The sequence below is a fragment of the Tamandua tetradactyla genome, chromosome 3 (assembly GCF_023851605.1).
Source record: "Tamandua tetradactyla isolate mTamTet1 chromosome 3, mTamTet1.pri, whole genome shotgun sequence".
Taxonomy (NCBI): Eukaryota; Metazoa; Chordata; class Mammalia; order Pilosa; family Myrmecophagidae; genus Tamandua; species Tamandua tetradactyla.
The window spans coordinates 136,058,730-136,082,547 of NC_135329.1; the positions used below are offsets into that span (position 1 = coordinate 136,058,730).

Here is a 23,818-nt window from a genome sequence, read left to right on the forward strand (position 1 = left end):
GTTATGTCTCCTCTTCCATTTCTGATCTTATTTATTTGCATCCTCTCTCTTCTTCTTTTTGTCAATCTTGCTAAGGGCCCATCAATCTTATTGATTTTCTCATAGAACCAACTTCTGGTCTTATTGATTTTCTCTATTGTTTTCATGTTTTCAATTTCATTTATTTGTGCTCTAATCTTTGTTATTTCTTTCCTTTTGCTTGCTTTGGGGTTAGCTTGCTGTTCTTTCTCCAGTTCTTCCAAATGGATAGTTAATTCCTGAATTTTTGCCTTTTCTTCTTTTCTGATATAGGCATTTAGGGCAATAAATTTCCCTCTTAGCACTGCCTTTGCTGCATCCCATAAGTTTTGATATGTTGTGTTTTCATTTTCATTCGCCTCGAGGTATTTGCTAATTTCTCTAGCAATTTCTTCTTTGACCCACTCGTTGTTTAGGAGTGTGTTGTTGAGCCTCCACGTATTTGTGAATTTTCTGGCACTCTGCCTATTATTGATTTCCAACATCATTCCTTTATGGTCCGAGAAAGTGTTGTGTAAGATTTCAATCTTTTTAAATTTGTTAAGACTTGCTTTGTGACCCAGCATATGGTCTATCTTTGAGAATGATCCATGAGCACTTGAGAAAAAGGTGTATCCTGCTGTTGTGGGATGTAATGTCCTATAAATGTCTATTAAGTCTAGTTCATTTATAGTAATATTCAGATTCTCTATTTCTTTGTTGATCCTCTGTCTAGATGTTCTGTCCCTTGATGAGAGTGGTGAGTTGAAGTCTCCAACTATTATGGTATATGAGTCTATTTCCCTTTTCAGTGTTTGCAGTGTATTCCTCACGTATTTTGGGGCATTCTGGTTCGGTGCGTAAATATTTATGATTGTTATGTCTTCTTGTTTAATTGTTCCTTTTATTAGTATATAGTGTCCTTCTTTGTCTCTTTTAACTGTTTTACATTTGAAGTCTAATTTGTTGGATATTAGTATAGCCACTCCTGCTATTTTCTGGTTGTTATTTGCATGAAATATCTTTTCCCAACCTTTCACTTTCAACCTATGTTTATCTTTGGGTCTAAGATGTGTTTCCTGTAGACAGCATATAGAAGGATCCTGTTTTTTAATCCATTCTGCCAATCTATGTCTTTTGATTGGGGAATTCAGTCCATTGACATTTAGTGTTATTACTGTTTGGATAATATTTTCCTCTAACATTTTGCCTTTTGTATTATATATATCATATCTGATTTTCCTTCTTTCTACACTCTTTTCCATATCTCTCTCTTCTGTCTTTTTGTATCTGACTCTAGTGCTCCCTTTAGTATTTCTTGCAGAGCTGGTCTCTTGGTCACAAATTCTCTCAGTGACTTTTTGTCTGAGAATGTTTTAATTTCTCCCTCATTTTTGAAGGATAATTTTACTGGATATAGGAGTCTTGGTTGGCAGTTTTTCTCTTTTAGTATTTTAAATATATCATCCCACTGTCTTCTAGCTTCCATGGTTTCTGCTGAGAAATCTACACATAGTCTTATTGGGTTTCCCTTGTATGTGATGGATTGTTTTTCTCTTGCTGCTTTCAAGATCTTCTCTTTCTCTTTGACCTCTGACATTCTAAGTAGTAAGTGTCTTGGAGAACGCCTATTTGGGTCTAATCTCTTTGGGGTGCGCTGCACTTCTTGGATCTGTAATTTTAGGTCTTTCATAAGAGTTGGGAAATTTTCAGTGATAATTTCTTCCATTAGTTTTTCTCCTCCTTTTCCCTTCTCTTCTCCTTCTGGGACACCCACAACACGTATATTTGTGCGGTTCATGTTGTCCTTGAGTTCCCTGATACCTCTGTTCAAATTTTTCCATTCTTTTCCCTATAGTTTCTGTTTCTTTTTGGAATTCAGATGTTCCATCCTCCAAATCACTAATTCTATCTTCTGCCTCTTTAAATCTATCATTGTAGGTATCCATTATTTTTTCTATGTTTGCTACTTTATCCTTCACTTCCATAAGTTCTGTGATTTGTTTTTTCAATTTTTCTATTTCTTCTTTATGTTCAGCTCATGTCCTCTTCATGTCCTCCCTCAATTTATCGATTTCATTTTTGAAGAGGTTTTCCATTTCTGTTCGTATATTCAGCATTAGTTGTCTCAGCTCTTGTATCTCATTTGAGCTATTGGTTTGTTCCTTTGACTGAGCCATATTCTCAATCTTTTGAGCGTGGACAGTTATCTTCTGCTGCTGGCGTCTGGGCATTTATTCAGATTTCTCTGGGTGTCGGACCCAGCAAGGTTGTAATATTTTTCTGTGAAATCTCTGGGATCTGTTTTTCTTATCTTGCCCAGTACGTGGCGCACGTGGCACACGTTTGTCTCAAGTGTTTGGAATGGGTCTCCCCCAGTCACCGATCTACACGGCCTGGGGATTTCGGATCCAATTCTCTCCGTTGGTTCAGGGGCCGCGCGTGGTGGGGGTGTCAGCTGCTGCGGCTTGAGGGGACCCTGTGGCTGGTTGCGGGCCACAGCGGGCCTGGGGGATTCCCCACTGGACCAGGAAGCCTCCCGTGGGGGGGGGCTACCGCGGCTTGGATAGCCCTCCGATCCGAGACTCATATCCGCGGACTCGAAGCAGAGACTCGAAGCCGCCTGCAAAAGAGGGGCGCCGGCCGTCTCGGCTTGGGAAACTTGCCTCTCTGAGACTCTCAGCCGGCCCGGGAAGGAGGGAGGGAGTAGCTCCGACCGCCGCAGCTGCCGCTGATCAGGAAATCGTGCACCGCTCGGGGGTCTCACCGCTGCCGGGTCTCGCAGTCAGACTAGCCAGCCCAGACTTTGGATAGCCCTCTGATCCGAGATTCGTAGCCGCGGACTCAAAGCAGAGACTTGAAGCCACCCACAAAAGAGGGGTGCCGCCTGCCTCGGCTTGGGAAACTTGCTTCTCCGATACTCTCAGCCAGCCCGGGAAGGAGGGAGGGATTAGCTCGGACCACCGCAGCTGCGGCTGCTCGGGAAATCGCGCACCGCTCGAGGGTCTCACCACAGCCAACTCTCGCAGTCAGACTTGCCAGCCCAGACTTTGGATAGCCCTCTGATCCGAGACTCGTAGCCGCGGACTCGAAGCCGAGACTCGAAGCCGCCCGCAAAAGTGTGGCGCCGGCCGCCTTGGCTGGGAAGTTTGTCTCTCTGAGTCTCTCAGCCAGCCCAGGAAGGAGGGAGGGATTAGCTCGGACCGCCGCAGCTGCTTGGGGATCTCACTCACCGCAGCCGAGTTTCGCAGTCAGACTAGCCAGCCCAGACTGGGTTACGCTGTGTGTCCATTCCCTGCTGTAGCCCCGGGAGCTGTTCTGTACTGTTTCTGTTCACCTATTAGTTGATTTGGAGTCGGAGGAACTAAGACGCATGTACCTTACTAAGCCGCCATCTTGGATCTCCTCCAAATCTGAATTTTTAAGGGCAGGCTGCAAACTGGGAAATCTGATGAATGCTTCAGTGAATCCCCCAGGAGTAGCTGGCTGGCTGAAGTAGAGATAGAAATTGTTTTGACTACTGAAAACTTCAGTTCTCCCTTTAAGTCCTTCCGCTGATTGGATGAGATGCCCCTCATTGTTGAGAGCAGTCTTCTTTGCTCATTGTAGATGTAACCAGACATTAACCTAACCTAACCGGCTAATGATTTAAATCCTCAAAACATCCTCACAGTAACAATCAGGCCTGTGCCTGCTTGACTAAACAATGGGAAACTATACTTAGCCAAGTTGACATAAAACTTTATAACAAGGAGGCTTAAAATTCTTTATATCCTTTAATTCAGTAAGTCTATTTCTAGGAATTTAGCTTAAGGATATAATGAAATATAGTACAAAGATTTACATGCAAGAATGTTCATTGGTGTTATTAATAGCAAAAATGAGAAATATCTTAAAAATGAACAATGGGTGAATGGTTATGGAATATGTGAAAGGTAAACTGCTATGCAGCTGTTAAAAATCATATCAGAGTTTTGGTAATGTGTAGTAGTGATGGTAACACAACATTGTGAGTTTAACAACACTGAATTATATATCTGAATGTGTTAAAAGAAGAAACTTTAGGTGATATGAAAGTTGCTAGTACAAAAATTATAAAAAAACCCATACTGTATAATACAATAAATCCTAATGACCATGGCCTATGGTTAATATTATAATTATAATAATTGTCTCATCAATAGTGATAAAGGTTTTACACTAATAAAAAATGTTAAAAGTGGAGGTGGGTATATGGGTACTCTGTATTTTCTACACAAGCTTTCTAATCTATAACTTCTCTAGTGAAAAAAATCATGTCTCCAACAAATTTTTCATGACAAGGGGAAATGCTCATAATATGATGTAAATAATTGAACACAAAACTTTATATACAGCATTAATCGATTTTTGAGAAAATTGTATAGAAGATAACCTGGAAGGTAATAAACAAAAATATTAGCAATGTGGTCATTTTAATTTTCACTTTATTCTATGTTGTCTCATTTTTATTTACAATGCACACATTATAACTTTATAATAAAAATACATAAAAAGAAACTAGAATGAATTTAAATAATTCAAAATTGGAAAGATAATTTGTCTAAAGTATTACCTACATTTGAATTGAAGAACATCTTCTATAAACACTTATGAAAAATTTTATATAAAAAATAATGTATTTGGCTACATAAAATGAAAAACTCATTAAGTAAAATAATCATTTATTAAAATTAAAAGGTAAATACCAAGTTTTCTTTTTTAAGTGACTATATACATTCAACATAGAGGAATGATATTAATTCATGAAGGAAAAAAAGAGACAATCCCACTGGAAGAAAGTAAATGAAACATAATTAATAGAAGTAATTCAAATGAACAATAAAGATAGGTAACATAAGCTCTTAACAGATACCTATTAGATAATGGTTTCCTTATTTTATAAATTAGGAAAATGAGGATCAAAAAAAGTTAAATCACTTGCTGTTATGGATTGGTATTTTGAAGTTCTAACCTCTACTACCTCAGAATGTGACCTTATTTGGAAACAGGGTCATTTCAGAAGGAGTTTGTTAAGAGCAAGTCATACTAGAATCAGATGGGTCCTTTCTCCAGTATGACTGACACAGACAAGGAGAAGACCATGTGATGATGGAGGTGGAGATTGAAGGGCTGGGACCCCACTTTTCCATGTGAAAAGTTCAAGGAACTGCAGGCAAATCACTACAGAAGTTAGGAAGAGGCAGGGAAGAATTCCACCCCCACCCCAAATCCCAGGTTTCAGAGGAAGCATGGCCATGCAAAACTTTCATTTCCAATGTCTAGCCTCCAGAAACGTGTGACAATAAGATTCTGTCGTTTTAAATCGCCAAGTTAGTGGTAATTTGTTAAGGCAGCCTTAGAAAATGCAGCTATTTACTTACATGGATATGACCCCCTTATAACTTCAGTCTCAGGCCACACTTTGTGTAACACTGAGGAAAGCCAGGTAGTCCTAACCTAAATATAACTTCTAGTGGGTGTCAAATGAAAAACAAAACTAAGCTTGGTAAACAGAGACTATGCAAAAAGTCTATTGCAAGGGGGAAACGAGTATTGAAAGAGAGGGGAGGGGACTATTGCAAGAGGGAGAATGCTCTGACCATGAGATCAGCAAGTATCTCAAGAGTTAGGCAAAAAGAATTTTTCTTTGATAGAGGAGAAGAACAGGATGTAGGGAAGCGGGATGAAAAGTTGGTATGATCAGGTAGTAGATCTGAGACTACTTTATGCTGAGGTAGGCTATTTTTTCTGGGAAGTACTCTTAAAGTTCAAAGGCCTGGAGGAAGGAAAGAAGCCTTTAGTTCCAATTGATCGGTGGGGCAGTTCAGCAAGTCATTTATGAAGCAAAAAATGGAAACTTGGGAGAGTCGTGTTAGGTCTTGTCACAGGTAATGAGGGGGCATCCTGAGTCCTAAATGTTATGGGGAACAAGTAATCTTTTGCAGTAAGCCCTTTCCCTGAACACAAAATAGACCAGATGTTTCTGAACACAAAATAGAGCAGATGTTTCTTAAATTTCACTGTTTTCCAGAAATACAGGGATTTGGTAAAGCTAAATTTGTCAAGAGCACCCTTATATTCAGGAATCTTGAGGTTACAGTAAGGAATAGCCTCCCATCCCTGAATATTTAAATTCAATTTTATGATTCAGTTATTGCTTTGGTCCTAAATAGAGCATGCTTCTTTCATTAGAGTTTTAATACTAACAAAGTAATTATATAGTGCTCATCATAACTGAAGAAAAATTTATTTTAAGCTGTTTTTCAGTCTAATGGGAAAGAATGCCTTGTGACAGTATTCACCAATTACTTACTCTGTAAGAATATTAACACTTTCATATATTTTTGTGCCTTTCATACATTTATTAAGTTGTTTTCTTTATGCATTTAAACATAAATACCACGTTCAGGGTTTTAAACCTTTATTGCAATGATATATCCCCCTGCATCCCCCCCCCCTTAATTTGTTTGATGATAGATGTGACCATAAATTCAAAGCACTTTCCATGTTAAAAACTTTCTGATTTACTTTTCATGAGGGCTTTTGACATATGGACTAGAAATCCACAGCATGCTTTTTTTTCATTGGTTTTATTTTATTTAGTATAGAAAAGGCTCACCTTTTACTGAAAATACATATATACATCAAATCTACATATTTTTAATTCTACAAATATTCCTTTATATTTTTATGTTGTAGGAAACAAAACATTTGTTAAACTAGAAAATCATTCAAATAGGTTAATTTTCACCCAAAGACAGGATTTAATATTTATTTATAATTTACATTAAAAATGATTTTAAGATATTTTAACTACTTATGTTTAGCATACAGCTTATACACTTGCATAAGATGCTTTTAATAATGTCAATATGATGCTAGTTTTAACTTTAAAAATTAATTTCCTTTTTTTTTCTTTTTGCAAGGTCAGGCTCTGGGAATTGAACCTGGGTCTCCAGCACAGCAGGCAAGAACCTTGCCTGCTGAGCCACCATGGCCTGCCCTATTTCCTTTTTTACATAGTTGTATAAACTGTTAAATATGCTAACAGTATGAGAAGAAAGATAGGATAAAGCAGACATTTTTCCAGATAAGGAAACCAAGGGAGATCATTTAGTTTGCTTCATTAGATGCTACTGATTTTATAAGACACAAGAGCAAATAAACAGTACAAATAGATTTAGATTCCTGGTGCCCAGGTAAACAGATTTTAATTTACAGGTCTTTGCTTTCTCCCAACTTTAAGAGGTTCTTGGTTTGAAGATGCAGGTGGGAGGTGCATCTGTGCAGCTACAGAATATCTAAGAATGATACTAGATTTAGACAGGGACAAGGACGAAACAAAGAAAGAGAAAGTTAAAAGGAAGTGGGAAACGAGGGCAATAGAGAGGAAGCAACAAAAGAAGGAAGAATGCAAAGAAAGAGCTGTGCGTTCTGGGAGTGCTAGTGTTCCAACAATCACCTCCCCGGGGGAATCCCACTCACATGGCTCCATTTTAGATAAATGGTAAACAGAAAGTGTTCTCGTGACAATGAAATAAATGGGTTCATAATCTGCTTTGCCTTCAGTATCACAAAATATTTATGTTTACAAATAAAGATAGAGCCCCAGAGTTAAAGTTTACATGAGGTGGAAGCTGACACAAACAACTGAACAATAATCAAATATTCCAGGGAGAGGCAAAAAGTATACCTCAGATTTGGATCCATGCACTGGGGGGCAGAGGGAAGGAAAAAAAGAAATAAAACACCCTATCTCATGATTCCTATATTTCTAAGCAGAATAAAGGGCGTCAACATCCTAATTTCAATTTGTTGTTTCCATATCATTGGTTTTCTACATTTACTTGAAACTTCCGCTTCTCTTTGAGTGTCATGCCCTTAGCATCAATTCCGTTCATCGTCCTGGATGATTTCCACATTTATGTGCATGACAAATCTATTACCTTCCCTGATCCTCTTCTATCCAAGGATTGTCATCTTCCTTCCTCGGCAGCCACTCAGTTCATGACTAGAACTGTTGTTCAACCAATACACACAATGACAAAAGAGTAAATACTTGTGTTCTGGTCACTGAACACTTACTGTTCAGAGGCGCCCCCAATCTGCCCACGTTTCTCATCATCATTTCATTCTCTTGGGGTTCTCTCCAGATTTCTCCACAGCCCCACAGCTGAAGGCTTGATACCTGGTCATGTGTAGAGGAACATGAGGCCTTGCTTTAGGACCTGCGGCAGCAGCAAACAGGAGGTCTTTTAAAATGGCTCTCTTCATTTGTAGCATTGTTTCTACCATAAATATTTTTTTTAATGTTAATGTGACCCAAGGAAATGGTAGGCTTCTAGTGTTTTAATTTTAGGTGCTGATGAAGAAAATTATTTTTGACTGCATGACTACAGGTGAAGTAAACAAAAATGGACTTAAATGTCATAGCCAAGATTCCACGACTTATAAGCCCTTTCTCCCCCTCAAGTCCCTGGAAACTTATCACACATTCTCATTACTAACAGAGACTGACTGTACTAGTGATCTGCAAATTGGGCGTGGCATAGTGGACTCGCCAGAGGTTTCCTGTTTAACTAAATTCCTTAGCTGATTCAGATGAATCAAAGGATCAGACCCCCTTTAAGCTTTTCAAACTCGAATTGCCAGTGAATCACCTGGGGCTCTTGTTGAAAGGCAGATTCCATTCTGGAGGTTTAAGGGGAGGCCTGGGATTCTATATTTCTGACCAGTTCCGAGGTGACTTTGATGTTTTGCTCTACAGTCCACATTTTGTGGGGCTGGCTCTTCTTAAGACTCACCAATAGCTGCTGCACATCTGTGAACTATTGATTCATGATATTTGCTTTAATCTTTCTGGGATTAGATTCTTTTGTACTTTTAGGGAATTTCCTCCAACCAAAGAAGGCAATTGCAGAATTTAGTGGTCTATTGCCACAATTATTAAAGAGTTTGTTTAGTGTTGTCTGCAAATCTTTCTACTTTTCTCTTAAGTAGGAAAACAGGAATGATAACAAAAAGGATGACTGTGAGAGCTCATCTTCCATAAGCAGCAACAGCAATAATTCCTAAGCACAACCCAATGGTGCAATGAGTGCAGTTGAAGTGTCCCTTGAACTCCCTGCAAACTCCCATTCTTTCTTGGGACACCCTAGAAATCTGGAGCTCCATGGTGCTGCTCCATATCTGCTTGATTGTCTCCAGATTGTCCTCCATTGCCTTTCTTAATCTCCATTCAAAATCAGCTATCATGTTCAATCCACAATTTTTTTGAACAGTTTATGCAGGTAGTCTAAATACTGAAAAAGAATGAGTCACCACTGCTCTTAAACTATTTAATATATACTTAGAAAAACATGCTAAAATAAATAACGGAGTTCTGTGACAGGAATTCTATATTTCTGACCAGTTCTGAGGTGACACTGATACTGTTGTTTTATAGTCCACATTTTGTAGTGCAGTTCAACAGAAGACACAAGGCAATACCTCAAATCAAGGTTAGAGGAGACCCTGAACATCATCAAATCTGATTCCTATCCAGCACATGAATTGCCTCTGCCATATTGTGGGCAAGTGTTTGCCAAACCTCGTTTAAGTTGTTCTAAGTACTGAGAGCTCACTAAATCCCAGAGTTGGTCAGCTCTAAATGTTAGGAAGTTCATTATACTCTATTGTTCTTTCTACTAATTTTTAGATACATACCCATAGTATTGACGAAGAAGAAAAGTTGTCTGCTGGATAAGGCTGGGAAACTTCATACAGAAGGAGCCTTTGGGCAGAACCTTAAATTCTGCTGGAATTTAGGGAGGTGGTGAAAAGTGGGAAGGGGCACATTCTCTTCCTCTTAGAGTCACATTTTCTAATTGTTAATCCTATAATTTATTTCCTTGTGTTAAAGGGTGTCCTTATTTTAAATACTAAAGAACAATCAACAATAAATAAGACACCATAGTACTTAACACAGATGGTATTTAAGAAAATAAATGAGAGAATTTTCAGATTCTCCTTTACTCATAAAGCAGATGATTTTCTACCTGTTACAGCTGGACCTGTTCTAATCCAATCTTTTAAAGGCCAGACTTATCCAGAGGGCAAAGGAAGTAGGCAGACATATAACTGTTGTTTAGAGAACAGTACAGTGTTAGGGTGCAAAATTATAATGGTTGAAGATAAGCTATTAAGGGTCTGTGAAATCACACTTAAAGCCATGTGACTTCACTGTACTGGAGAACCACAGTGGGGCTGGTCAGTTTCGAACACCAATTTGGATGGGATGCCTCCTATTTAAAGTCATGAACAAGTTCAAATTTTATTCAAAGGCAGAAATCTTCTAGGCTTCTCTTTTCATGGAGAGTAAAGTCACTAGGAAGGCTATTCTGAATCAAAATGACAAAGTACTTATATGTAAGAGAATGGATAAATGTGGGTGTATTGACAGCTTCCATCTAAATTCTTAGGAAAGCATGGCATTTGTTCTGGAAAAACACAGTGATCAAGTATGGGGTAGAGGGGGGTTTCTTCTAGAACTTGGAAGTGCTAGGACCTCCCTGAGGAAGTCAGAGGGAAATACTTGTTAATCTATAGAAAGGAGATACAAAGTGAGAGGAGTAGAAAAGGAACTTGGAAATAGGGTCTGCAGGCTGGCTGAAAACCATGTTCCAGGATACAACCTCTCATTGTAACCACCCTAAATCTTGAAAACATGCAACAATAACAATAAAAAATTTACACAATGCATAATATGACTGATTTTATTATGGAAATTGATAAAGCAATTATGTCTTGATTCTAGAATATTGTAGAGTTTTGCAGGTACAGAGCAAAAGAACACTGGTATATGGTAGCATGGAGAAGTATGAGAAGGGAAGCCTGTAAAATTTGCAGAAATTGGAGAGTAGACTCTGGACTGTGGAATGGGATTTAAGATCAAGTTTAACCAGTTGACTTGGGGCAATATGTCCTCAACTGACATTTAGGCCACATATATAAAATTATTTGATCCTAGAAAACTTTTCATGTGAAGCTAATATTTTTATTTGATTATTTTCTCTTTTTAAAATGTTTACTTTGAAAGATCAGATTGTCTTCAAAAACAGAAAATTTCTTCCAATGTGTTTGTGCAATCAAGTAGGCCCTTTTACAAAATCCTAGGGTTTTCTAAGCTCTATTTTTCTAAATTTTTAAACTTCGTATCTCCTTCCCTTTTCTATTCTTATAGATTAAAAAATCTAAATTCATTTTGAAATGCTTTGAGACATACAGGACATAAAATTCAAGGTTATATGTCTTAGTTTGACAGGTCTGCTATGACGATTATCATACATAAGGGTTCCTTAAGCAACAGAAGTTTTTTTGTCTCTTGTTGTTTTGGAGGCTAGGAGTCCAAAATCAAGGTCTCAACAGACCATGGTTTCTCGTGGAATCTGCAGTGTTCTGAAGCTGACTTGCCAGAATCCTTGGGTTCCTTGGCCGACATCTCTGCTTCTAACACATGGCAATCTCCACTCTGGTTCCTGCTACTTTTGGCTTCTATGTCTGTGTCCAATTTCCTTTGCTTACAACAATTTCTTCAGCCATAAGAAGTGATTTGCACTCCAGTTCAATTTGGCCTCATCTAAATAGGACTCTTGAAGATCCTATTCACAGATGAGTCTAAACTTAATAATAGCTTCAGAGGTCCTAATTACAGATGAGTTCATGCCCACGGTATTGTGAATTAAGATCTGAGCATGTATTTTTGGAGAAGACATGATTCAATATCAAATAGTCATATAACTCCATTTCCAGTCTGCCTACATCTTTCACAAAGGGCAAGTGTGGTTAAAAAGTGCAATTGACATCCTTTTTCAGTCTTTATGAGAATGCAAAATTATTTAATTATGTAAGAAAAATCAGGAATCACTCAAAGGCTGCCTTTCTGGGACAAAACATAAACATAACTATTCTCTTCTTTTTAATTCTGAGATGATGCTTTATTATTTTCTCTCTCAGAATCAAAATAATTAAAGAACAATGTGATTATGTGATGGGATTGGATTATAAGAAGCTTGAACTGGATTTGTTTTTCTGGAACTGGCCTTGCTATCCTCAGGCAAAACAAAAGAAAAAGAATGACAAATACGTATCTGCCATTGTACTTTGGAAATAAAATTTTCCAGTCTTTCAAATTTTAAATTGCAAACTGGTATGTTGCCTGAGGCAATTTCATAAATCGGTGCCTGCTTTTTCCTACACTGCCTCTTTTTTTAGTGCTGTATCAAATTACTTAGCTATCCACTGAGATTAAGCAAGGTGATAATTGTACCTAAATCACAAACATATTCCTGTTTAAAGTTTGACTCTTGATTTCTTTAGAAATAATATTAAATGAAAGGGGTAATGTACGTTTTCCTGGTGGGTTATAAATTTAAGTATCAGTTAGATATAACTAAATTAGATAAATTCGAAGTCATTAAATGATTACCAATCGTATCGCATGAGTAAGGTACATGAACATATACTGGCAAACATAAAACCAAATATGGTTTTAATAACTATGACAGAGTCCTAGGTCTTGATGAGTTTATAATTAAGAAAGCTGGAAAAATGTTTATTTAGCAGTCGAAACAAATGAAAAGATTGATATGTGCTAATTGGTATGTACGTGAAGAATCATCATGTCCCAAATAACTTCTCTGAAGGTAGATCTATGCATAATGAAGCAAACCAAGAATATCTAAACTTGCTACTTTACTAAGTGACAATAAATACAGCTGGAAACCCCAGTAAAAGAACTTGAATGATTATTGGGACAATTGACTATTTGCCATCAGCCTCTTTGCAAATATTTGTTAAGTGTTACTAGGTTCAAGGCACCATGCCATGGACTATGAAGACTAGAAAAAGAATTTAAAACACTTTCTCATCTTAAGGAACTTTCAAACTGGGTGACCAGATAAGATCCTCCATACAACAGAAAATTATAGAATTCTGAAGAAGTAACTTACTTCCAGCTAAGGTTGCAGGAATGGCCCATAGAGAAGATTTGAAATATTGATTGAATTTTGATGGGGTTAAAGGGCATTTCAGGGGCAAAGGCAAAGACCAAAGGTGCACAGAACATTTCCAATGTAAAATAATGGGACAGTTACGGAAGAATAAAGGGTTCCTCCTTGCAGTTATGGGAAATAAGGCCAGAATGGCATAGTGAGGCCGTCTTATGAAAGTATTGAATATAGGTTAAAGAGTTGGTACTTTTTCCTATAAGCAAAGGGCTTTCATAGAAAGCTTTTGAGCAAACAAATTTAATACGACAATTCTTGAAGCAACGCACCAATTATCATGGAGAGGGAAAAGCCTGAAGACAGAATGCCCAGTTAGATAGCCATAGCATGAGTCTGGGTCTGAGCTGTAAGGAAAGGAATCAGCTGGGAGTTAGGAATGTAGAAGAGACTAAATTTTTAAAATGAATCATTTAGCATATCACTATAGATGAATAGTATAATGAAAATTCCAAAGCTAGATCTGGATGAACAAATATTAATGGAATGATTATTGAAGTGCCCTGTGGAAGACAGCCACATGAATTCTTTATCTGCATGATATTATTAAACACATTATTTATACGCCAGTTTCATTCATGTACCCTACATTATTTTCCAAATAAGACATGCAGTTGAGGGTTTAGTCCTCAGAAAATTTAGTGTACTTTTGAGGAACCAGTGTATTTTCTTCCTTCTCATAATGACAGCTGTGGGGCTAGGCAACCTTCCCTGATTGCTGGCAGGCTGGGAACTAGGCTTTCAGTTTAATCGTTGCAGCTGTGTTGACATTAGGCTGAAATCGCTATTTTCTCCTTTGTTCTTAATTCTCCTCCCTCCTCCCTTGTTATTACTCTTCACTAACTTTATGGTTTTAGTCTCTCCTCTCCACTCTCCCATCTGTAAATTTCTCCAAAGGACTTTTGAAAGAGGCACAGGATAAATCTATTTACTATAAGACAGTCACACTTCTTCCTATGCCTTCAGCCTCAATTTCTTTCTTGAGTTTTGGTATGTCTGGCTTATATTTTGCTCCAGCCTCTAAACAGATGGCCCCATCTAGCATCTCCTATGTCTAATCTTCAGACTTTACTTTGAGGTGGTTCCTGAACCAACAGCATTAGCATGACCTGGTAATTTGTCAAAAATGCAAAATTATCAGGCCCCACCCCAAAACTACTAAATCAGAAAAGCCAGGGGTGGGTCCCAGCAATCTGTGTTTTAACAAGTCTTCCAAGTGATTCTGTGGGTGCTGAAGCTGGAAAATCATTCCCCTAGAGAATAACTGTCTTCTTCCGTTTTCTCCCTGGTCTGTATGTTTTGTAGCTCTTGGTGGCTCTGGTTCACTTTGCATGTTTGCTCTGTTATCCTGGCGAACCCTGTGTATACTTTTTAGAATAAGTATGAATTCTTAAAGGAGCTACTCTGATTGGGGTGGCTAATTATTATCCTGCCACAGTCAGTCAAGTACCTGTGGGCAGCACCTCACCTCTGCTCATGGGCTGGTGCATGCTTGAGCTACTCTTGGATTTTGAATGAATACTTGGTCCCATCAGAGGGCCACATACTTTCACTGAACACTGACAGGATATAAGAAATTTTTGCAGCAGTCTGTTTTCACATTACTCAAAACTGAGAAACACTGACCTACATAGTTGTTAGATAAAGTCATAAGAGATTTCTAAGAGAATGTAGAAAGAAAAGTACATCAAGGATAAATAACGTAATTTAGCACTTAACCTTCTATTATCTTGTACTTCTGGTATTGCTTTAGATATGTTAGCCTTGATTCTTCAGATAGATGAAAAGCTCATGGTTGGAGCTGAGTGCTGCATAGACACTTTATAAATATTTGTTATATACATATTTTTAATCAACTGTGGAACAAGGCTGCAATTTCAGCTTCCAGTTGTATATTCCTGCCAGTACTGTAAATTCAACAGGCCCAAATATGATGCATAACTGTTCCTTTAGCTCTTGCTCAGAACACTTGTGGGTTTTTTTTTCTTTCTGTTTTATTATTTATTTAATGGGTCTACCATCATATTCCCACAGGATCGAAACTGTGGAGGTAATTTTGACTCCTCACACCTTTGCCTCACACCTTTTTCTTGCACATCCACTCTATTATTCATACTTCCCAACCTAGGGAGGAGCAGGCTCATTTCTCCAGGGATTCACGTCTCTCTAAGCAAGGCATGCTGTGGAAATTATAATTGAGAACTTCCCTTTGCTCTCTGGTATCTATTCCCTTTAATATTTTTGGCTATCCCTTCTCTTGGATTCCATAGACTTTAAAAAAGAATCTTTTTTTTCCTAAAGGACATGTACACGAAGTTGCAATCCACAAACAGCTACTTGTTTTGGAGACAAGATGTTGACTCACCTATTAGATAAAAGATTAATGCTTTGCGGGGATGGTACTTTTTCTTCCGCAATTAACATTAGCCCAGTCATTATAACAAAACATTTATTTTGTCCCAGAAAATACAGACAGTTTTGTTTCCTTCTTTACCTCTTAACGTTTCACTCGAGTAAAGAAAAAGTAGAAATTTTATAGTATAAATATGAGACTAAAGCATGTGTGAATGTTGCACGGAAGTCTAGGACTTAGAAGTCTATGAAAACGTGTTTTTAGATGCAGTCAGCTCATTGAAAGATACTGTTGTTTAAAATGGAAAGCTGTGTTGTCAGTTGAAAATGAGAAACTGGGGTATTTGTGCGGGAGACATTTTCAGGAAAGCAGTAGAACATCTCCTGGCCGTGGGTGCAGTCTTGAGGGTGTGTGACGACCAGGACGCATCCGGCAACCATAACCACAGCGCCTGTGAGGAGCATGACACAGGACATAATCTTATCTGAGTGTGTCCTTGGTTCTTCAGACAGTTTCAGATAACATGCTGACGGCATGATAAAAATTAGGGGCGCTGCACAGAGGACACCCTGAGTGTTGAAGACAAAAAAACAAGATAATTTAACCAAAGGAAGCATTCTTCAGACAGTTTAAAAAAACAAACACGAAAATACATATTTGATCTGCACATGTCAAGATTTGCCTTTCAAACTGAACTTATTCAGTTAACTCAAAGAAAGAAAAGAACAATAATTCCAAAATGACTTAAGGACAGAGTTTTCCTTTTCCGGTAGAATATTTACAAATGAAAAGAGGATAATAGGATAATAGTGTATCAGACTTAAAAGACAATCAGGATATAATATAGAAAATAAAGCAATGATAAGATCAACTTCTGGCAAACTCTTGAAATTTCCCATAATTTCAGTTAAATATTTCCTTATACTCTTCATTTCAAATTACTGTGTATCTACCATACTGTTCAAATCTGAGTGGTCTATTTGTCATTTGTGTACAAGGGGTCTTTGGGGAAGATATATGGGGCATTTTGTTTTACCTCATTACTTGAGTGTCTATGAAAATTAGGTGCCTATCTGGATGAGCAAGGAAAATTATAACTCCAAGGGCATTTAACACGAAATAGCATTTCTAAATCCTCTTTCAAATAAAACTAAACACATTAATTACCCTATAAAATTGACAGCACAGCTAAATGACAGTGACTCATTACCCTTCCCCCTATTAGTAACCTAAGGGGGAATGCTGGAGTGGAAATAATGGTTGGTGGTGTTGTCTAGTATTAAAATACCAAGAATGATTTACTTCAAAGGTAAAAAGTCATTCCCTTTGAGTAGGCTTAATTCACAGTAGAAACTTTGTAAATGATGTAAACATTAGAATTTAATACGGTTTAATGTGTTGTATTTGAATTATACTAAATATTAATTAGATTACATAAAATAAAATATATTATCAAGAAAATATGTTAAATATTTTATGACAAATGGTATTTTCTCAAACCATAAAATACAATTTTTTAAACATATTCTTAACAGCAAATTTGATGGTGGTTTAGAATAAAATGCAAGTTTTCCATAAAGGACATATTTTGTTATATTTGAAAAGCTTATTCTTATGGAAATTTTCAACTGTATCCAAAAGTTAAAAATAAAATTATAATGAAACCCTATGGAACCATCACCTATGGTTTAAAAACTTTTAAATGCATTATTTTGGTCGATTTTTTTCCAGGGAAAATTATAACAAAATGAATTTTAAGTTGGATGACAGTAAAGAAGAGATTATAGCTTAAGAACGGCTTTAAAAGAAATACCTTCTCAATTTCACCATTTAAAAAAATAATTGTGTACTTTATAGTAAGTACTATCCTCACACCAGAAATATATCTACAATGATGGTTCTATAATTATAATTTTATTTTTTATAAAAACAGCAAAATTCCAAAGAAATAGTAAATCAGAGGGACACTATGGAATCATACTAGCCAGGGTTGTATGTAAATATCTGGAGAAGAACAGGAGGGACCAGACTGCATGGAAAATATTTCCAGTCAGAGATACAGAAATGAGAAAATAGGGAGAGGCTCCAAAATTGCCTTCAAATTTAACATATATGGACAACATACTGTTTCATTCATAGCACCTGGATAAAAATGAATACCTACAAAGGTACATAATAAATAAAAGAATTGTTTTCATATGAACTGGAATTAAATGGTGGATTATGGATTCCGTAGACTGTCATGAGACATGGAACTGACAATGCTTTTCAAGTTATGGAAAATACTATAGAACTCAATCTTTGTTTATATTAAATAATTGTTACCTTCCGTTTCTTTGAAACTAAGTATTTTTAAAAACATAAAAAGTAATTTGAATACAATTGCATATATGAGATAATTTTCTTTATAGGAACAAAAACATGCACAGCTAATTCATTTCAAACTGCAGAAGTGTGAAAGTGCTATCAGGATGAAAACTGTCACCAGATGCTGCTAAGAAGCTAAGAAGCTGTTATCAGTCAGTATTCTGGGACTTCCAAACACATCATGCTGGGAAGTGCAAAGGCAATGGGTAGTCTGTTTATGTTATAATCCTTATGAGTTGAGAGAGTAACAATTAAAGGGTTAACTATATGGTTGATGTTTATACTGGAAGAAGTCCAGTTGGTTATCTGGTTTAGATACCAGTTTTTTCCTTGACATTTGAAAGCTCAGTCTTGCTAGGGTTTGTTAGTAATAGAAGAGATCGTCACTAAAATGATAGTGCAGTTCCATCTGGGCTATTCCCTATAAGCTGTGCGGTGAAACAAATTAAGTTTATCTAAACTATTTTATGTAAGCTTGTTTGAGGATGCACCATTGGCTTTGTGATAATTTTTGAAATTGCTTGACACAATGTAAACAACACCACTGCTTATTAAAGAGACAATTAAATATAGTCTCATTTATAAAGGCAAGATGGTACTATTCATTGAACATAGCACTATTCATGCCAGGACATTTTGCAGTTTGCAGTGGGGAAAGAATAGACAGTGTTGAAGATTCTTACTGGAATACAAATTAGGAAAGTGTCTGAATTCTACCTGGATAGAAACGTGTCAAATTATGCTAGGAAACTGAAACTAAATAAAAAAAATGTTTATACACCTTCTAAATGTCTACTTTGTAATCAACTCAGACTCATGAAATTTATCCCTATACCATAAAAAGAAGCTCTCTCTAGCTCAGGAGGTCTTGGGCAACTTGGCCTAAGGCTTGCTTACCCAGATGACTTTATTTCTATATTGAGCTCTCACTAGGTAATTAGCTTACTTTCTTCTTTCTACTTTAAGATACACACAATGCTTGTTGGGCTGGTTACTCCAGCCACAGGCACCAGCTGCTTCGTTGATTCCCTGTACTGCTGCAAGTAGAAACCCATAGGGCCCAATTACTGCAGATGCATCTTCCCTCTAAAAGTGACATTAGCACCAAGATGCTGGATTCTTATTCCCATGATTGGGAGTTATATTTATTTTATTCTTTTAAAAATTAATTATTCAAATTCAAGGTACACTTACTTTGGAAAAATATGTCATGTTGTCCATTGTCATGTAAACAAAGAAATAAAAGGGAAGCAAAGATCTAAATGGGGTTTTGCTTTTTATTGAATAACTCATATAACCCTAAGCAATTTATCCTATATTATTTTAGTTATATTAAATAACATTTCCTTCACTTTGTAAATTTAAGATCTGATTCTGCTTTACATTCCACCTGTGAGGATCACTGTTCTACTTGGTGATTATTCAGAAGTCACATAAAAAATTTCCAAAGTACTGCAATTGTTACTAAGATAAAAGCTGCTAACTAAAAATTATTAAGTTAAAAGCCTTTAGAACCATTTTATTTAATCTTCTGGTATTTATTTTAACCCATTACTAAAGTCTATCCATATGTATTTGGATTACTTTTAACCTTACTCATAAGGAAACCCATGCATAGATTTTTAACTTAAGAAATGGAAAGAGAATTGAACACAATTATTTTACGTAATTTAAAATTTTATACTTAGGAAATCTCAGACTAGCATAATGAATAAATATGTGAGCTAAAGGGTTTGATTCCTTATGTTCAAATTTTGACTCTGCCTCTTACACGTTGTATGTCCTCAAACTATATATTTATTTGCTCTGTGCCTCAGTTCCTTCATCTATAAAGTTAATATAGCTCAAGGGAAATAATGCTTGCAAATCACTTGGCACAAACTAAGTATTCAATACATGTTAACTTTCATTATCATTATGAAATGGAAAACAACATGCTTATGTTCTAAAATGTTGCATGATTTGGTGTGCATTAATATCAATGGAAATCGATCTAAAATCAAGTTTTAAAATTATTTAGATAGTCCTCTACAGCCAGCTCAGATATCAGCTTTACAATAGATATTCATAAAGTATTTGTCTCTGATTATTCTGTGATATCAGAATTCTTTCTTAACAAAAACAAGTTTTCAACCTAACTACAATAGGGAATATTAAATATGACTATATGCCTATAATTTTGTTGCATAAGTTGTTGGAAAACTAGTAATTAACTTTATAGAAAGTAATGATCAAACTTTCAAAAATATACTAATCCTGAAAAATGAGCAATATGTGAATGCCTGGTTAATACAAAGGGGAAAAGAAATTTGTTTAGTCTGTCAAGATGTTGTGAGTGGTCAGGCAGTTGATAACTTTATTTTTCATATAAAAAAATTCTTCCACAATAGGAAAAAAATCATGTGAACTCAAATGAGACATTTTGCAAAACAAGAAATAATAGGGCTGGGAACGATTATCTCCAAAGCAGAGCTGAAGGGTTACTATTACTGTCAACACTGAGAACTTACACAAACCTTAATTTCCTAGTGCCGCACTAAATTTTTTTTTTTTTTTTAGGCCCAGGAGCATATATAAAAATAAGTCCTGAACTGTGGTCCCAAGAGGGAATTATCTATCAGTAATGTCGACACCATAATTCTTAGCACCATACTGGATATTACGTAGGATGATAAAGGCCAAATATCATTCTTGTCTTCAAAGAGCTTACAATTTGGTGGGGAAGGCAAGCTATTGTCCAAAGAGATATCATATGAGATAATACATAATGTAGAATAGTGCACTAAGTCAGTACTACCGTATGTAATTCAAGGTTGGTACATGAAATTATTTTGAGTGGACCTACTAGCCCTTGGCCTTAGCAAAACTGGGAAGTAAGTTAAAAATTACCTCTTCGTTTTCTTTCCAGTGTTAGTTGAATAGCTAATTCCTCAGTCTCCTGAGGTTTTGGAAACTGCTGCTTGAAGGTTGCCTACTCCCCACTTTCCATTTAATCTGCTACGGGAAAATTCTCAATAGAAGATTCTCAACTGAATCTCTGACAGCATTTGTCTGGGACTTTAAATCAAAATGGCATCTGGAGGAAAGAATGTCTTGGGCACTAAAGATCATACCTTCAACCTCTCCCTCAACAATCAATGGAATGAGTAACGCCAAGTTGGGGTCCCAGGTTATCCCTTCCTGTGGTACAACACAAACAAAAGCTAAGTGGTGTGACTCTGAGTAGAAATTCTGTAAGGATCCTGGAACAGAGAGATCACCGACCCTGGAGGGGGGAGACACTTCAGGGATCCCTGATTTCTGTGTCAAGCATCATTCTCCTAGCTCCATAACTAGAACTGAGGAGTCATTCCTGACACGTCCCTCTATCCCTCTGCCCTCCCAATAGAATTGTGTTAATTTTTCATGAAAATTATCTTTTGGGAGCCCATCCACTTCCTTCTGTTTTCTTCATCACCCACATAGTAATTGAACTTCTATGTTTATCTGTGAGATAGTAAGCCCTATGAGACCGTGGATCCTTTCTGATTTCCTCCATAATTGTACCTCCTTTGTGCAGTACATAGTAATTATTAAGGAAATATTTGATCAACAATTAAATGAGTTAGAATTTTTCACTTGGCCTTGAAGTCTTTATAAGATTTGGAAGAAAATGAAAGGGAAGCAGTCATTCTAGGAAGGGATAAACAGATAAGCAAAAGGATACAAGAAAGGATTAAAATGGCTAGTTCATAGCCTGAAAATAAGATTGACTAGAGCTGAGGATAAATTTTAAGAAGTAAATGGGAAATAACTTTCCAAAGAAGGTATTGAGTCAGATAATCAAGGGAACAGAGTTTATACTTGCACCACTAGGAAATGGGTTGACGGGAGAGTTTTGAGCAGGGTGGTGATAAGTTGGAAACAGAATTTAAATATCTGCTAGTTAAAGCATAAAAAGAATTAATTCAGATACGATGGGATCGAGTTTTAGTTTAGGTGGTACCAGTAGAGATTATGACAGAATGGTCTGGAGACAGAGGGAAAAAAATATTTTGAAGAAAAATATTAGACCATGGAAGTGAATGTGGGCTGTGGCTATAACTCTCTTCACTCACGTATTTTTAATGACTCTCACTAAGCTTATTTTTGCCCAACAAAGAAAACCTAAAAACCATTTAATTTGTAGTTATTTTTAATAATATTTATGTATTTTAGTAAATGAAATATGCAAAAGGGCTCTAAACCAGGATTTCTCAATCTCGGCAGTATTGCCATTTTGGCCCAGATCAATCTTTTTCCTGTGGGGCTGCCCTGCCAATGCTGGGATCTTTAACATCTTTGGGTTTACCCACAAGATGCTGTTAGCACCCAGAGCCTGCCAGATATGACAACCACAAATGTCTCCAGACACTGCCAAATGTCCCTTGGGAAGGAGGTTAGCGAGGCAAAATCACATGGACTGAGAACCACTCTGAAAGTATATGGTCCTATAAGGTGTACAATATCACTGTCAATATTTACAGTTATAATCAAACCCATTTTTCATTCCATTTAAGAAAATGGCACTTTTTTTTTTGGCATCAGCAGGCACCGGGAATTGAACCTCGGTCTCCAACATGGCAGGCGAGAGCTCTGCCTGCTGAGTTTCCGTGGCCTGTCCAAGAAAATGACACTTTTATTAAAGTAAATACATCTTATGTTGAATGCAGACATTAATTTTAAAGGGGCTTTTAGAATAGAAGGAGTAAATCTTTAGAAGTACTTACATTGAGCTCTAAAACTATTCCAAGGCAATCAAACAGCAGTGACGCAAGTGTGGCTACAGTAGTGATAACCACCGTGACAACAACATGGAAAACTGCTGAAAGGTTCCCACCAAAAAACACAGTGGCAATTACCTGCTAGATAAACAGATTATTTAGAGAGGGACTCGCGGAGGCATGCAGGCCATCCTAAGAGAGTATTTCCTAGTATACTATAAAACACAACCAATAAGACAATTAATTAAATCTCAAGCCACAATGAATGCTCTATCTTTTACACAGTACTTACACATAGACAAATATTTATGATGAACAAACATTCCTTTGTTGAACTTTTAGATAATCAGGGGGTTATATTACAGACGCAGAATATGACATACCAATGTTGGAATAAATACAACATTTCTCTGGTATAAGAGAAACCTTGAGAAGTTATCTTATTCTTTTTCCTTGAGTCCAACATCACTAAAACAAACTACAGGTAATATTATTCGAATTGTCCTCTAAGAAGAGTTTTACCAAATTTCTTTTAATAATCATGGATGTGTAATGTCCTAACAGAAAATAAATTTTATGTAAACTAAACTGTATTATAATTTAAGGCTATTTTATCTTGACCTTCTTCAACAAAAATAGAGGAATTAAGTCCCATTTTTCAAAGACACTCAGGTCAGGAAATCACTCAGCAGTAACGTGGTGAGCTAATTTTCAAGAAGAATAGGCCTAGGATATGTTACCTGTTCTCAAGCATTTCAGCCTAATTGGAGAGGCACAACCAATATAATGAAACAAACAGAAACCACTTTATGGCAGGATATAAAAAAAGATCAAATAAAATTTAGAATTAGAAGGAGCTTTGGTTATCCAGACCTGCCCCCCTTTGAGTGATCTGCTCCACAGCATTCCTGAAATGTGCTTGTCATACCTTGGCTTGAGCTGGGGCTTGAAACAGGGAGATGATTTGATAAGGAGGAGCAACAGTATGAAAAAGAGCAAAGAGGCAAGAACAAGAACAATCCTATAAGAGAGCAAGGAGAAAACCGTTTAAATAGGGTGGGGGCTCTGTGAAAACAAAAGTGAGACAGGAGTTAGAAATGGTGGAAGAGGGTAAGATGCTGGGGCACCAGAAAGAAGTCAGCTCTTGAAGCTGTGTTACCTAGATAAATAATATTCCTCATAGATCGTATACTGCTGTATTATGCTAATAATTTAATGGTGAAACTACTATCATTTAACTCATTTATGGTTTTACAATTTGTAATGTTCTTCTAAATATTATCTTATTTAAAATC

General features: G+C 36.8%; 1 protein-coding gene across 5 annotated transcripts in view; it reads right to left on the bottom strand.

Moving 5' to 3' along the window:
• Positions 1-15,525: 15,525 nt before the first annotated feature.
• Positions 15,526-23,818, bottom strand: part of SLC38A11 (solute carrier family 38 member 11) — a 224,152-nt gene continuing 215,859 nt past the window's right edge. For 3 of the 5 annotated variants that reach the window (XM_077154034.1, XM_077154031.1, XM_077154033.1), the window contains 2 exons: positions 22,530-22,664; positions 15,526-15,983 (listed from right to left, as the gene is read on the bottom strand). In XM_077154034.1, the coding sequence (XP_077010149.1) occupies positions 15,690-15,983; positions 22,530-22,664 (429 nt within the window). In that variant the 3' untranslated portion in view covers positions 15,526-15,689. The remainder of the gene's footprint in view (positions 15,984-22,529; positions 22,665-23,818) is intronic. The other 2 variants (XM_077154035.1, XM_077154032.1) reach the window with 1 other exon arrangement.